Source organism: Dermacentor variabilis, chromosome 4 (assembly GCF_050947875.1).
Source record: "Dermacentor variabilis isolate Ectoservices chromosome 4, ASM5094787v1, whole genome shotgun sequence".
Classification (NCBI taxonomy): domain Eukaryota; kingdom Metazoa; phylum Arthropoda; class Arachnida; order Ixodida; family Ixodidae; genus Dermacentor; species Dermacentor variabilis.
The window spans coordinates 116,256,956-116,270,538 of record NC_134571.1 but is presented as its reverse complement, the minus strand read 5'-3'; the positions used below and the strand labels follow the sequence as shown (position 1 = coordinate 116,270,538).

Sequence of the window (13,583 nt, the reverse complement as noted above, 5' to 3'; positions counted from 1 at the left end):
TTGCTCCTTTGGTTAAGATTTCTTTTTAAGCACTGTTTGGGCGCGGATGCCTCATTCCACTATTGTGAGCTTGGGAAATGTCAAATTTATGTGTGATGCTTGTGTTTTCTTCGAAAGCCTTATCTGCTTTGTCATACCGTTGTTCTGACAATGTCAAAACTTGACGTAGAGCCCAACTCTGTTACACTTCTGTTCTACCTTATGCCTGCCTTGGTCATAAATAAATAAATAAATAAATAAATAAATAAATAAATAAATAAATAAATTTACAACATATCCCCGCGGTTTTGAGAGCGAAATGGAAGGAAAACAAGAGAATCTCTTGGAATGCCTGCGAGTTACAGAAAGCAAAGGAGTAAGAAGGTGTTCGAGCGCTCGAAAGTTTTCGTGTTTCTCGCTCTCGCGCTGTGTGCGGGAGTGTGCGCGTCTGTACCCAAACAAGAGTCGAAAGGTTGTGATTGAACGCTAATAAACTAAGCACCGCATTCAAGGGAAACTAATTTAACTCTTCAGATGCCATGATAAAAGTCACGTCTGACGACAATCTCTGATGCAAAATTGCCCCGTTTATCACAGCTTGTGGAAATTTGTCTTCGCCGACGCAAGAATTCTGCCAGAATAAGATACTGAAGTCGCCTTTGCGATACGAATGACGTTATATTAAAACAATATTATCGAAATTCACAAATGAGGCTATTTTTTGGGGCTTGCCGGTAATGCCACGGCTTTTGGCTACAATTTTATCGACTTTGTGTGGTGGCTTCGGCAGCACTTCAATCCAAGTACAGGGCCTACAATGTATTGGAAGTTCTTGGCATGTTGATGAATAAGCAATCTTCTTTTTTTTTTCTCTAGCAACAACACTTTACGTCCTCAGAGCTCAAAGACATGATTTTGCGAAACGTCGACAGCAACCTCACCTTCGACGGTATGCGGCTTACAACGCTGGTTATGTATTTTTCCTGGCCACTTTAAGCGTTTATGGCCCCTGGTAAAGCGCTAAACCACCCCTCGGCGAAGGTCGTAATGGGCACTTTGTGAGCAGCGCCCGTAAGCAATGCAGGTAGGAATACCTTTGTTCATGCAAATGTTTATTGACGCCAGGCCATAACAAGCGCCCTTAACACCAACGTCGTAACTGACGTAGAGCCACGTGAAGAAATTTACGCCCACACTGCAGCGTGCTTCTGCAGTGGAGCTCAAGCAGGCACCTTTGGATGATCTACAGTCATGTGTTGTACAGGTAGCTTGAGACGATAAGAGAAGTTACACAGCAGTTTGGCGAATGAAGTGCACCCCAGTGATGAGAGAAACTGCGCAGTGCAAGGGCGCATGCCCATTTGACAGGCGTGGCTGTTCATAAGAGATCACTGTTTACGCAAAACCGTCCAGCCAAAGGTCCTCTAGCTTCTTCCATGACTTCGGCTGCTGTCAGATTGTAGCATTTGATTGATGCTATTGATGCAATCACGTGGTAATCCGATTGAGTTGCACGCTCACGCAGAATGAAAATTTGGCTTGTGAAGGAGCAGAAGGATCGTTGACAGACGTGCGCCGAGCCACGTGACGCCTCTTCTCGCCGTCTGCCGCCGTACACTGGACCGCGCCACATTTCTGCCACTCAGGATGACTGGCGACGGCCTCGCCTTGAAAGCCGGCGCTTTCCGCGAATGCTAACTGCGCCGGAAGAAGTGTACAGACGCATATACGACGCCGCAACGAGTGCGCGCGAGCTGCGAAAAAGCATCGTGCCGTTCGGCCCTCTCCGACTCTTCGAGAGCTGACGATGACGACTTCCGGCAGAGTCGAGAGAAGACGGCGGGCAAAGTAGTAGGAGGGGCATCAAAAGCTTGAGGGTGGGAGTGGGGAGATTCGGGGGAGAAAGTCAGGCCTGGCACGGTCCACTTGTGCGCAGGCCCCCACGTCCACCTGCGTAGCCGACTCTACACCTACAATTAATCGCATTGAAACGGCCTCTGGTCATCAAGACCCGGCGCCGAGACGAACCCACGCCCAGCTGATGCGTCGCGGCCAGCCGTCATCATCGCCGTTTGCACGGAGCGCCCTTACGCCAGAGGAGTGGGCGAGCGTGGAAGAGCGTTATGGATGCGGTCGGAGAAGCGATAGGTAAAAAAAGAGAAAGCAAAAGGAAAACGAAGTAAACAATACGCGCGGCGGCCATTCTTCTTTCTGGGATTTTGACTGTCTCTCTCTCGGGCCGCACATCTACTGGCTGTCCAGGTGCCCGCGCGTTCTCGCGACGTGGCCGACGAAAGGGGTGAGAAGGGACAACAACGCTGGCGAGAGAACAGAGGAGGTGCGCATGACGAGGGAGGAAGAAAGCGAGAAAAGAAGCGGCGACCTGTTTGAGAGTTTACCGAATGGGCGCCCAGTGCTATATAGGGGAGGCCCAACCCAGTTAGCCTAGACTCACGAAGCAAGGTTGCCCAGGCTATCCACCACCGCCTTAGCAGACGAGCGTCCAACCGCCGACCATGACGCAGCGCCCGACGACCCCGCTCTGCTTTCTGCTGCTCGCTGCCACGGCCGCTGCGATCGGTGAGTGAGCGCCAATGTGGGGACACGCCTCGGCACGGCCCGCACGCTAGCCTACGTGACTTCGCGCAGCATCGCCGATTCAACAGACGAGCAACGGGACATTCGTCCGTCGACGCAAGCAAAATTGCGACCTTTGAAGAGAAATTTCTTTTCAACCGCCGCGACATTCGTGATTTGAGTGGACACTGCGTCTGAACAAGATGCTGTCATGGTGTATTTCGTGAGCCTATTGGATTATTGGTGTGAAGCGCAGGAAGAGAGCAATTAGGGGGGGGGGGGGAGCATTCAGACTATCCACTTAATTATTAAACGAAGTACTGAGTGCATAGGGCATATCATGAAGCTGAGACGGGGTCAGAATTGGCATAAGAACGTGAAAGGAAGGCCCTTGTTATTAAACAGCTTGTTAAACTTAATCAGCTGGTTAGGCTTAATTTTTACATAACTAAGCTATAAATAATTACATCTTTGTCGATGTGGGAGTTGCTTGATTTTCTGACGAAGGAGACCGTTGTGGACGATGATGGTCGGTGACAGCTGTGTTGCGAGTAGGCCAAGGGTATTGGGTAATCACAGAGCGGCATGGTCTACGGCATGATCTAGGCAATAGTCTATGGCTCTGGTGATCTGCTCCGGAGCAGGAAGTCCCCGGTTAGGTTCGTTGCGGCGGAGGCCGCTATTTAAATGGCAGATGAATACAAACGCCCTTGTGCTCAGAAATTTAAACGCACGTTAAATGACCACATGGTACAGGTGACTATTGAGGGGAATGCGTTGTTGAGGCATCTGCAATAGCACCATAGCGTGACGGTTACCCTTGGTCTGAGCGGAGGCTTTGTAAGCCAGAAAAGATATACAGCCTTTCATGACAAGGTTCCCAGATTGTATCCTCGTAAACATCATTTAATTAACTTGAAAACTAATCACTCTGAGTATTATCAAAGTAGTCCCCCTCCGCTTATTACGTGCAGTTACCACTGTTTCTCGGGGTGAAGAAAACATGTAAGTAATGCTTCTTCCGGGATGCTCTTCAGCAGATTAGTCACAGCAGTTTGGGTTGCCGCAAAGTTTTCGCGATGGTTTCCTTTCGGTGGGGATTTCACAAGGCGAAACAAAAAGGAAATTACATGGCGACAGGCCTGGTGAATATGAATGATGTGGTGACGTCGGACTTTCGTATTTAAGATATTTCTGGGCTGGCACCGAAGCGTAGAGCCTCGTCTTGTGGAGCAACAACAACTGCTGGTGACGTAACGACAAATCAGGAAGGTGCCGCCAAATCTCTTTGCGTAGATATTTGGGCAGTCAACATAAAAGTTAAAAACTATTGTTTGTCCTTCAGGAACATATTTATGGTGCACAAGCCTCTATAGCACAAAAAACGCGATCAACATCGTCTTTGTTATGCAGGGTGGTCGCCCGACTTTCTTTGAGGAAAGTGAGCCATGGCCCCACCACTTCGTCATATGACATGCACACGCATTCTGGTTCACATATAAATGTCAGTCTTCTAAGGAAACCCTTGTAGTAGGCAGTAAGTTCTGGTCCTGTGTTTACAAGTTGTCTTTGCACCTGCACAATTTCCTGATATTTAATCCACCTCAATTGGCCCAGTTTGCCATAATGTACAACTTCGATCTCCGGCAGTGACGCTTACTACAAAGGTGGGATGACTTCTCGGCCTTCGTAAACTCTCAGCAGCAAATGTTTGTCTGGTGTCTTTCTGTTCTTCTGTCAGTGTGGTGCGAGGGACAAATTTGGCGCTCGGCTTTCATTTGACTAAATTGTTGCACGAGATGTGATGCCACGCATCCCTGTTCAATTTCAGATCTTCTCATATCATTCGCAGAGTAATATAAAAATTTTCGTACACTAACTGCCTCACAGGTTCCACATTTGAGGCGGAATTTGGCGTTAACAGATAACCGACTCTGGTTTAGCCTTGCGTCGTGTGTCTGCCCTACCGAAGTCTTTGGTACCATTCAAACACATGGATTGTCAATAATGCTTCATCAGGATTCCCTTGGTTAAACATGTTCCATGTCTCCCTAAGTGTTTTCACCTAGACTAACACATACATGATGTTTATTCTCTCTGCTCGCAGTTTGCATCGATCAGGTGACTCGCCTTACATGTCATTAAATGGGCTATGAAGCCGAACAGTGCGTTGCCAAACACAGCCATGTCACCTTCTGCGTGTACATAGAATTTCTTCTAAGGCTATGTCTGTCCTGAGCATATGTAACTAGACTCAATAACATCTATTTCTTCAGTTTGAATGCATACAATAGAAATTAAGACTAGTTTTGGAAGTTTTATAACAGGGGGTATATTAAAGTAAAGACTAGTGACGACGACGCCCTGAACTTTAGCATCATCCTGCCGTGAGGTCCCAGATTTTGACAGCATGCATTCGAGCCTAGTTTATTCATTGTCGGCAAGAACTAAAGGGACAAAAGACAGAACACAGCCAGGTTACAATAAAAGTGCGGCGCTCTAAATGGATCAGGCGATCGTCTTTTGCGCGCGGAATTTGGACCAGGCAAATATAACCCGTCCCACGGGAGCGCGCTATGTGGGGGTGATTTACTATGTGGGCCATGCCGAATGTGCCATTAGTGTTGATCTTTACATCCAAAATATGAAACCTGAGGTGGTCAAAATCGCTCCGTGTTCACCCACTACGATGTCTCTGAAAGTCGAAGCTGTGCCTTTGGCAAGTGAAACGCTGGTAGTAATAGTGATAAAAAAGATGTTGAAGATCCAACTCACATGTTGGAATGAGAGAAGTGAAACTTTGTTTATTGGGGATTATTGGTTGATTTATGACGATTTTCGATGTTATGTAAAGACTGTTTTGGTTTTGTTTGGTTTCGTGAGTTTGAGGTGTGAACTGTAGGGGGACATGTCCATTCCCGAGGATCAGCCAAGGGCGGGCAAACACCCACAGATCCACATTGAGCGGCTCAATCAAAGAAAATAAAGTAGATCAAAGAATACATTCAATATATTTCAGCATTCCATTGACAGGTTGGATTTAGGGATGCTTCTGAGTCGAAATTATGGGTTAAGTCTTTATGCAGCAAGCTATTTTTTGCTTACGCCAAACATTGGTGGGCACACATGGTCAGCATACAAGGGTTCCTTCGCGGGAACTTTCATATACCTTTTTTATATATATCCTCAAATATATTCCCGGAGACGAAGACCAACCCAACAGCCAGGCAGCCATGCCATACATACAAAAGTAGGCAAAATAAGTTTCATTTTAATAAGTACATTGAGCGCCCTGAAATAATGCGATACTGTAACACTGTCCCAGTGACTCAACGACTATGCCGTCTCACCGAGCAAAAGGGCCCGGTTCAATTCGTGGCGGCGTCAGCTCGCACGTATATACTAGCAAGAGCGGACTGCAAAAACGTTTGTTCAAAGATAACAACAGGAAATAAACTTTAATTCAATGCCGTCTATCCCTCCCGCACTCCGATGCGTCACCTACCGGCAGACTGCTGAACTACGTATCCTTTCTTTCTTCAGGTTAAATATGGATACAGTAATACAAGAAAGAGATAATGATCTAAACTATGACTTGCAAATCTGTAGCCGCTTCATCAGGCAGAAATTCCGTGTCTGACATGTTTTCTGTGAAGGAGATTTATCTCGACTACAGTAGATACGAATCCGTTCATTTCATATCCTTTTTCTGGCACTGACGACCGGTAGGATACCAACGGTAGAGAGAATAAACACACCAATAGGGTTCGTTTAGTCTATGGGAACGCTCTACGTAAAGCTACAGCGTATATGGTCTTGCAAAAAAAAAATACACAGAAAAGCCCGCGCTTGCCCTCTAGTTCAGACTTCTTGCATCAGATAACTACGATTTCTCTTTGGCCCATATAAAAGCTGTTGGGCTGCTTACAACGGCAAAACAGCAAACCGAAGGCACGATTGTTCCGTTTCTCCGTCCTTTCAGTTTTTGTTGCATAGCGTAAGAATATTAGCTCAGCGAGGCGGGTTTACGACGACTTCGGCGCGTTATCTCTCTGGCGCTGAGCTGCAATAGCGCTTTTCCCATTGCACGTTCATCCCGCAACATCCCAGTCGTTTGGCATAATGGACGAGATTGCAGTTTGGCCCATCCCGCGGAACCAGTCTCGCGGGTGCAACTTGCCCTGGCTGATAAGTCGAAGCACTGCAGCAAGCATTCTGCGTGCGTTCGCCTTTTTGTTCTTCATTGCTCGACCAGCTAATCCTCGAATTTGACCCCGCTCACTGCAACTCGGCGGTATTCTCTGTGTTCTCCACCCTGACCTTATCTTACTTGCCTTCCAAACCCAATTTTCACTGCGTCCTCTGGAGCGAAGAGTTCATTCTTTTGGGACTCGCCGTTGACGAGAACGCTGTGCATTGCCTTGTCTTTCGTATGATGCATTTTCCTTCATGGGGAGTACAAATGTGTGCGCAATCGTTTTCTTTTTTTGGTTGTGGAGGTAACCGTCATGGCTGTAATGTTTCTTTAGCTGTGGCAGCATCATTACGCAGGAAAATGAAGAAGGGCTGGTGGGGTTGATGGGAAGGTAGAGGACGTCTCTGAAAGTATACACGACAATTGAAGACTATTTCATGATTATCAGCTGCCCATGCAATACTACTTTCTCCGATTTTTCATTGTTATTTGTGTTTTTGGGGTCTGTGCGCAGTTCGTGTTTCCGAAAAAAAAAAACAGTAATTGTGGGCGTTGCTCGATACATTCGCCTCGGGACCTCAGCAGGGCATGATGAAAGCCCTATTTTTCTTTTTTTGCATAAGAGGAGACACTCCGCGCATATAACGTGATTGCAGGTGCACACAGCCGAGCAGCTTAATGTCTTTTTTCTATTCTGTATTTTTTGGCTATTAGAGATGATAATCGATGTGCGAGCGTCAGGCACCTTTCGTGTACGTATATACAGGAACAGTGGCTGTATTAGGGATATCAGTGGGAATTAGATTATTGCCTGCCAACGTTTCGCTGTTTCTTTCTGTCCAAGTCACCAAGTGACTTCTGACAACAGTTTCAACTGCAGGCAAAACGCGCTTTCTTCAGAAATAGAGCGACGGGTATTCGATTCGTGTTATGAATGTTACGTAACTTAGATTTTGTGTATGCATGCTTTTAATGCGTGCTATAGGAGTGGCAAAATGTAAAACAGAGTATGTGTGTAAAGTGAGTGAAGCTGGTCACGTGGTAAAGAAATAGAGGGGATGCGAAAGCTTAGAAGAGGGCGGCGCTCTAGAAGCCAGTCAGAGCTGGGAAGGAGGGAAAGAGCTCTGCTGCGAATGGGCGCTCGGGAGAGGGCAAGGGCGGCAGCACTGATATTTTTTTCTTTCTTTCATCTGTTCAGAAAATAAGAATGAGGAGGAGCTTCCACAGCCTTCTTTCTCAGGCGAATAGGGTGTACGATTACTCGGAGCACTGATGGCAGTCACGCTCAAACAATGCGGCAGGGCTCGATTTCTTCTTTTCAGCGTTCTCGTATGCACGCACTACTTGCGTGCGCTGACATCCTGTCAAAAACGTAAACCACCTCTCTTTGGAAACGCGACATTTGGTATGTTGATCATTTTCCACATGGCACCACGAGATCCTCATTCAAAGGCACTTACATGGTTGCTACTTTAGTTATGACCCTATTTCACTGTATATGAGTGCCTATACAGCCACACTGTTTTTAAGAAGAGTGAAAGTTCTTTTTTTTCGCATTCGTTGCCGGCCAAGAAATACCAGTACCCCGACTAAAGAAGTTTTTCAGTGAAGCTGTATAAGAGCTGCACTAGTCTCGTCAACGTCGATGTTTCGTTGACTTAGAAGTTGGACCGAGCAGCCTTTGGTGACGGTTACAAAGCACTCAAATCAAGAAAGTGATCTCTTTTTGGCATAGCTTGCATCCGCTATCCTTATCAAGAGCAAGAAAGACTGTAAAGATAAGTATGCGGAAACGAATGAGAAATAGGACAGTTTCTTAGCGTGCAGCAAAGACCATTCCGTAGTACCTCTACCTCTACGGAAGTCAGGTATATTCTTCGTCTCACATGTCGAAAAGAGCCTCGCAATTCTAAGAGCTATAATGTCTTCAAAATGTAGCAGCTGATGTTGTATGTTGTTCTCTGTTTATATTTATACTTGTTTGCCTCACTTACGAATTCTGGGCTGTGTGTCTCGTCTTTGTCTTGCATGCATCTTTTTTTTTTTTTTGCACTGAATATTCCGTACCAACGTAGCTAGTAGCTGTAGTTTTTCTTGTCTCTCTTCTTTTTAGGGCAGTATTTATTGCAGTGAGCATACTATTCTGCTTCATAACTATGAAGAAACTAGCACGATCGTTCTCCAATATGAAAAGGGATCCGGAAAGCACGTTGGTGGAAATCTAAAAGAAATTGGAAAAATGAATTTATGAGCTTATTTTAGGCGTCTGTTAGCAAATAACAGACGCCTGATCAAGCGGAACAAATAACCACATGAAATGTTTAATCAATCATGTGAACTGAACTGTGCTACTCATGATACTACATTGATAATTATGTGAGAAATAAGTAGGAACCACAAGTGTCGCGCTTGAGTACATCCGACATGCTTAAACGTGGTTCCATTTAGAGGTGCGGAGGAGCATTCCACATAAAAGCTGCAACTATGTGGAACACTGTTGCGGATAACACTGGCTGTTGCACTGTAACACCATTCCACATATTTACTGTAATATATATCTAGAAAGTAAAAAAAAATTATGTAAATATTTATTCAATTAGGTAAGTGACAAATATTTGTAAAAATGTTCCAGTTACAGTTGCAACCTAAGTGGAACCTAAGTGGAAGCGTTCAGCGTAACAGAAAGGACAGACAAAGACAACACGGCGTCACGCTTTTGCGCACTGCTTCAGCTTTGCGGTAATATGCGTAATGAGAGTGGAGCAACAGAACCAGCACTTTCTGGAAACACCTGTCGAAATCTTCGTCGTAAAAAGAATGAAGCTCGCAAACATTAGCAGTCAATAGCTTGGAGACTGCAGAAGGCCTTATGTATTGCGAGAACAAAGTTAAAATGTTCCATTTTCGAATGGAACGGAGGAGGAAACATTTATTATTACCATAAAAGCTAAGTCCCCAGTCCGGGCATGTTTGGTAGCATCAGGTTACCTGGCACGGCATAGGGAGAGAAGATGGTCGTTATACAAATGGTATTGAGTTGCTGAAGCTCAACTGAGCGTGCTGGAAATTGAAGAAGCTTTAGCTTGGGGCCAACTCTGATTTGTCCCTTCAAATACATGTAAAACGGAGATATGCTTTCAAGAGAGTTGAATAAAGTTTGCTGCATTTGAGAGACAATGTTCCTTCTAGTGACTTTAGCTAGCAGTATTTGCATTCAGGGCCTGTAGCTTTTTACAATAATTCGGAAGATGGGAAAGTTTCATAACATTGAAGCAAGAAGGTTAGAAACCTGTAACTCAGTACCAAAACCTGGTATGTTAGTTCTCTAAACTGCATCTGTTAGAGAATCATGAGGTTATAGCAGCGCGAAGTAAAACATGTACACATCTTTAAATGCAACAAACCACGCAAAAACCGGAGCAGTGCTTTCCGAGGAAAACGATTTATTCGCTCACATGTAATTAAATAATAGCGGCCGAGTTGAACTTTACCGTTAAGTGAAACGCATACGGCAATAACGTCGTCTATTTCCTACGCAACTTCAACCACGCCTCAGCATCTATATTTCAAATCGGGGGGCATGATATAGGAGGCAGAGAATAGGATAATTATGTTCGCGATATAACATTCAGGCATTTCACCTTTTCACAGTCGTCATACATGCACGGTAAGCGGTCATTATTATTATAAGTGGCACTTCTCTTTATGGCGATGTTTAATTGGTAGATGTATGGGTGTTACTTTGCTTAAATTTAAGAACGCTAGCCTACAGCGCCATTAGTACACTAGACTGAGTCGGGTTATTGCATATAGTAAAATAGAACAAAGTGTTTAAACTGCTAACGGGAAAGAGATGACCACACTGAGCAATAAAACTCACCTTATAAAACGTAACAGAAAGGAAAACAAAACATGAGGAAAATAAACGAGTCGTACAGTGTTCGAATCTGTACTTAATTGTTGCCTGCAATAAAGAAGAATAAGAGAATGAGAGTCTCCAAATGCGAACTAAAAATAACGCATACATATAAGGTATCATTCACTAATAGGAGTCCGGAAAGTTGGTTGTGGTGATGAAATGAAATTTTCGGGCGCAAGTTCGCATCAGCTAGTGCAACATCGGGGTAGGTAGATACCGCTGGGAGAGGCCATTGTCCTGCAGTGGACATAAAAAAAGAATATGATGATGATGATGATGATGATGATGATGATGATTCGCTAATTGTGTAGAAGACGTAAACATAAGTTCGCGAGTGGGACAATTGTATTGTTATATTCATGTATTTTGGCGATAACATTTCCGTCATTAAGAAGTTCGGATTTGCCAGCAATGGTTTCACCTTTGCGCACGTTACAAAACTTTTTCTTAATGTAGTCATTCGTGAAGTTAACTCATCCACCTATTCACCCATTTAGCTCACCTAATCATCCTATTGCAGTGAAGTTAACGTTTTCATTATCAGGCCTTCGTGAATTTGTGCACTTTTGATGAAAATGCACACACACACACACACACACACACACACACACACACACACACACACACACACACACACACACACACACACACACACACACACACACACACACACACACACACACACACACACACACACACACACACACACACACACACACACACACACACACACACACACACACACGCATAAGAAAAGAAAGAAAAAAACACTTTGCTACCATTTACGAAAGCTGATGCGTTCTGCAATTCCTTAACTATTCATTGAAGTTCTCGTAAGAGACTTTCACGTCGTGAGGCCTGCACTAGCTCTCTTTGAAGGGATCGATTTCCGTTGTAGGGGTAGCAAAAATATCTAATTTTGCCTCGCGTGAACAACTTTTTTATGCCTGTTACAAAGTTATGAAAAGTGCAGGAACAAATAATAAATCAGAAAACAGAAATCAGAAAACGTTAACAGAGGGAACTTTGTATGCAGAAAGTTTATGAAAGGATGGACTTTTGGTGCGGAACATCAGTGTGAACTACATTTCCTCGTTGGCTATAAACATATGTTGTCTGGCGCAATATTATACCGAGTTACTGTTGGTTCTTATCTTGCTAGTCAGGAGTTCGCTTATTGCCGCCAGATGAAGCGGCGAAATCCTGTATTGACTATTTCCGCTGTATCCGGAAGTCGAATGATAGCGGTGTTTAATATTTTATATGTTACAGTGGAGCCAAGTGATAAAGCTGCGCGTTGCAGGAGAACGTCCGAGGAATCCAATAACACATGTAGAGTAGCCTTAACTTCGACGGATTCATATCGAACTGCGGAAAGAGCTGCACAGCATCTTGAGCCGAATAAATTAAACTTCAAAACTCCAATGCCGTCGTGAATATGACGCACACAGAACAACTGAACAAGCACAATTTTATGAGAACAATTTTTTTTTCAAACTGAAGTTTCATAAATGAGAACATGGAAAGGAAATTCGTGATGCTGTGTTCACTGGACTGAAGCATAAGAATAAACGTTTCTTTTATCATTTTATTCGACCGCTATTTTTCTGCTAAACACTATTTAGGCGAAAGAATTTCTTATCTTATCCAACAGATGTTAGTGATAGGAGGATAGTCCGCACAGCAGGCAGCGTTTAGTTTTACCACAAGTTACGCCTAAGTACGACGCCCCTGTGGAGCAATGGGAAGCATAATTACAATTTCGTGGAGGTTTTTAAAATTATTTTAAATTGTCATGAATGTACATTAGCCATTCCTCTTTGCTTACGATGAAGTGTGGGTACACTGTTCTGTGCGAAAATTGACTTTCGTACGAGAGTGACGGCAAAGATTTTACAATTTTAGCTCGACCATTAAAAAGAATACCTGTGATAGCTTCCAGCAAAATGAGCAAGCCTACTGAAGGACAAAGACGGCAAGGTTTCGCATGGCTGGTGGCACTTACTTTCGCATCGTGAAATAGCAAGCGCTCCTCCTAGCTTGAAACCCACAGTCAACTTGGTCGTTCTCTGGCACCACACCGCGGAACGAGCCCGAGTTTTTTTTTTACTTCTATAGTCTTAATTGAAGTAACTGTAGTCTTCCAAGGCTTCCATGTTCTACTCTACTTGACAACCTCGAGGACGTTCCCATCTCTACTGAAGATGTGCTGAAAAGCCCAGCAAAGTAAATGTTCTGTTTAACACAGAGAACTTCCTCCGCTCTTCAAACAAGTTTACCTGGTACTGTTTTCGACTGGAACGAATACACTGGTGATTGTGTAACGCTGGGAAGACGGAGTTAGTGTCAATACCTTTAACACTCGGAAGGACACAAGCAGGTAATAAGTTTCAAGGCCCTTAAGTTGTACAACAGAGCATCTCTGCTTTACTAGCCTTTATTACGATATAATCAAGTCAGATTAAACGTGCAGGCCTGAGATTGTAGCCGAACTGGCAGATTCTTGAAGTTTCGTATGAGAGTAAGAAAGTGCAACCGAAGTAATAGAACGGCAGTGCTGCTTCTAGGGATGATGTCGACTACCAGCAGATCCCTGACCTCTGGTTGCGCTACACTTCCGGAAATAAGTCATGGCTAGCTGAATCTGTACAAATTGCCAACCTAGGCGACATCTTGTAGTACACTGCAAATTCAACTTTCATTGTAGTTTAAGGCTTTGGAAGATTCACCCTCGAAGGTGTCTGATGCTGTCATCCTAGAATACTCGAACGTAGAACCGTATTACCGACGGCTTGTTTAAACAAGACTAGTTTTTTTAGTCTTTGTAGCCTGTGTCGTTCGACGTGACAAAAAGTGGGATAAAAAAAAAACGTCGTAGAAGGGAAATATGTCACCGGCTTGTGCTTTCTGTGC

The 13,583-nt window shown here is 44.4% G+C and overlaps 1 protein-coding gene across 1 annotated transcript in view; it reads left to right on the top strand.

Annotated features, from left to right (window-relative positions):
• The first annotated feature begins 2,343 nt into the window (after nucleotides 1-2,343).
• Nucleotides 2,344-13,583, top strand: part of LOC142579655 (uncharacterized) — a 38,480-nt gene continuing 27,240 nt past the window's right edge. Inside the window, exon 1 of the mRNA XM_075690066.1 lies at nucleotides 2,344-2,559. Within this exon, the coding sequence (XP_075546181.1) occupies nucleotides 2,496-2,559 (64 nt within the window). The 5' untranslated portion in view covers nucleotides 2,344-2,495. The remainder of the gene's footprint in view (nucleotides 2,560-13,583) is intronic.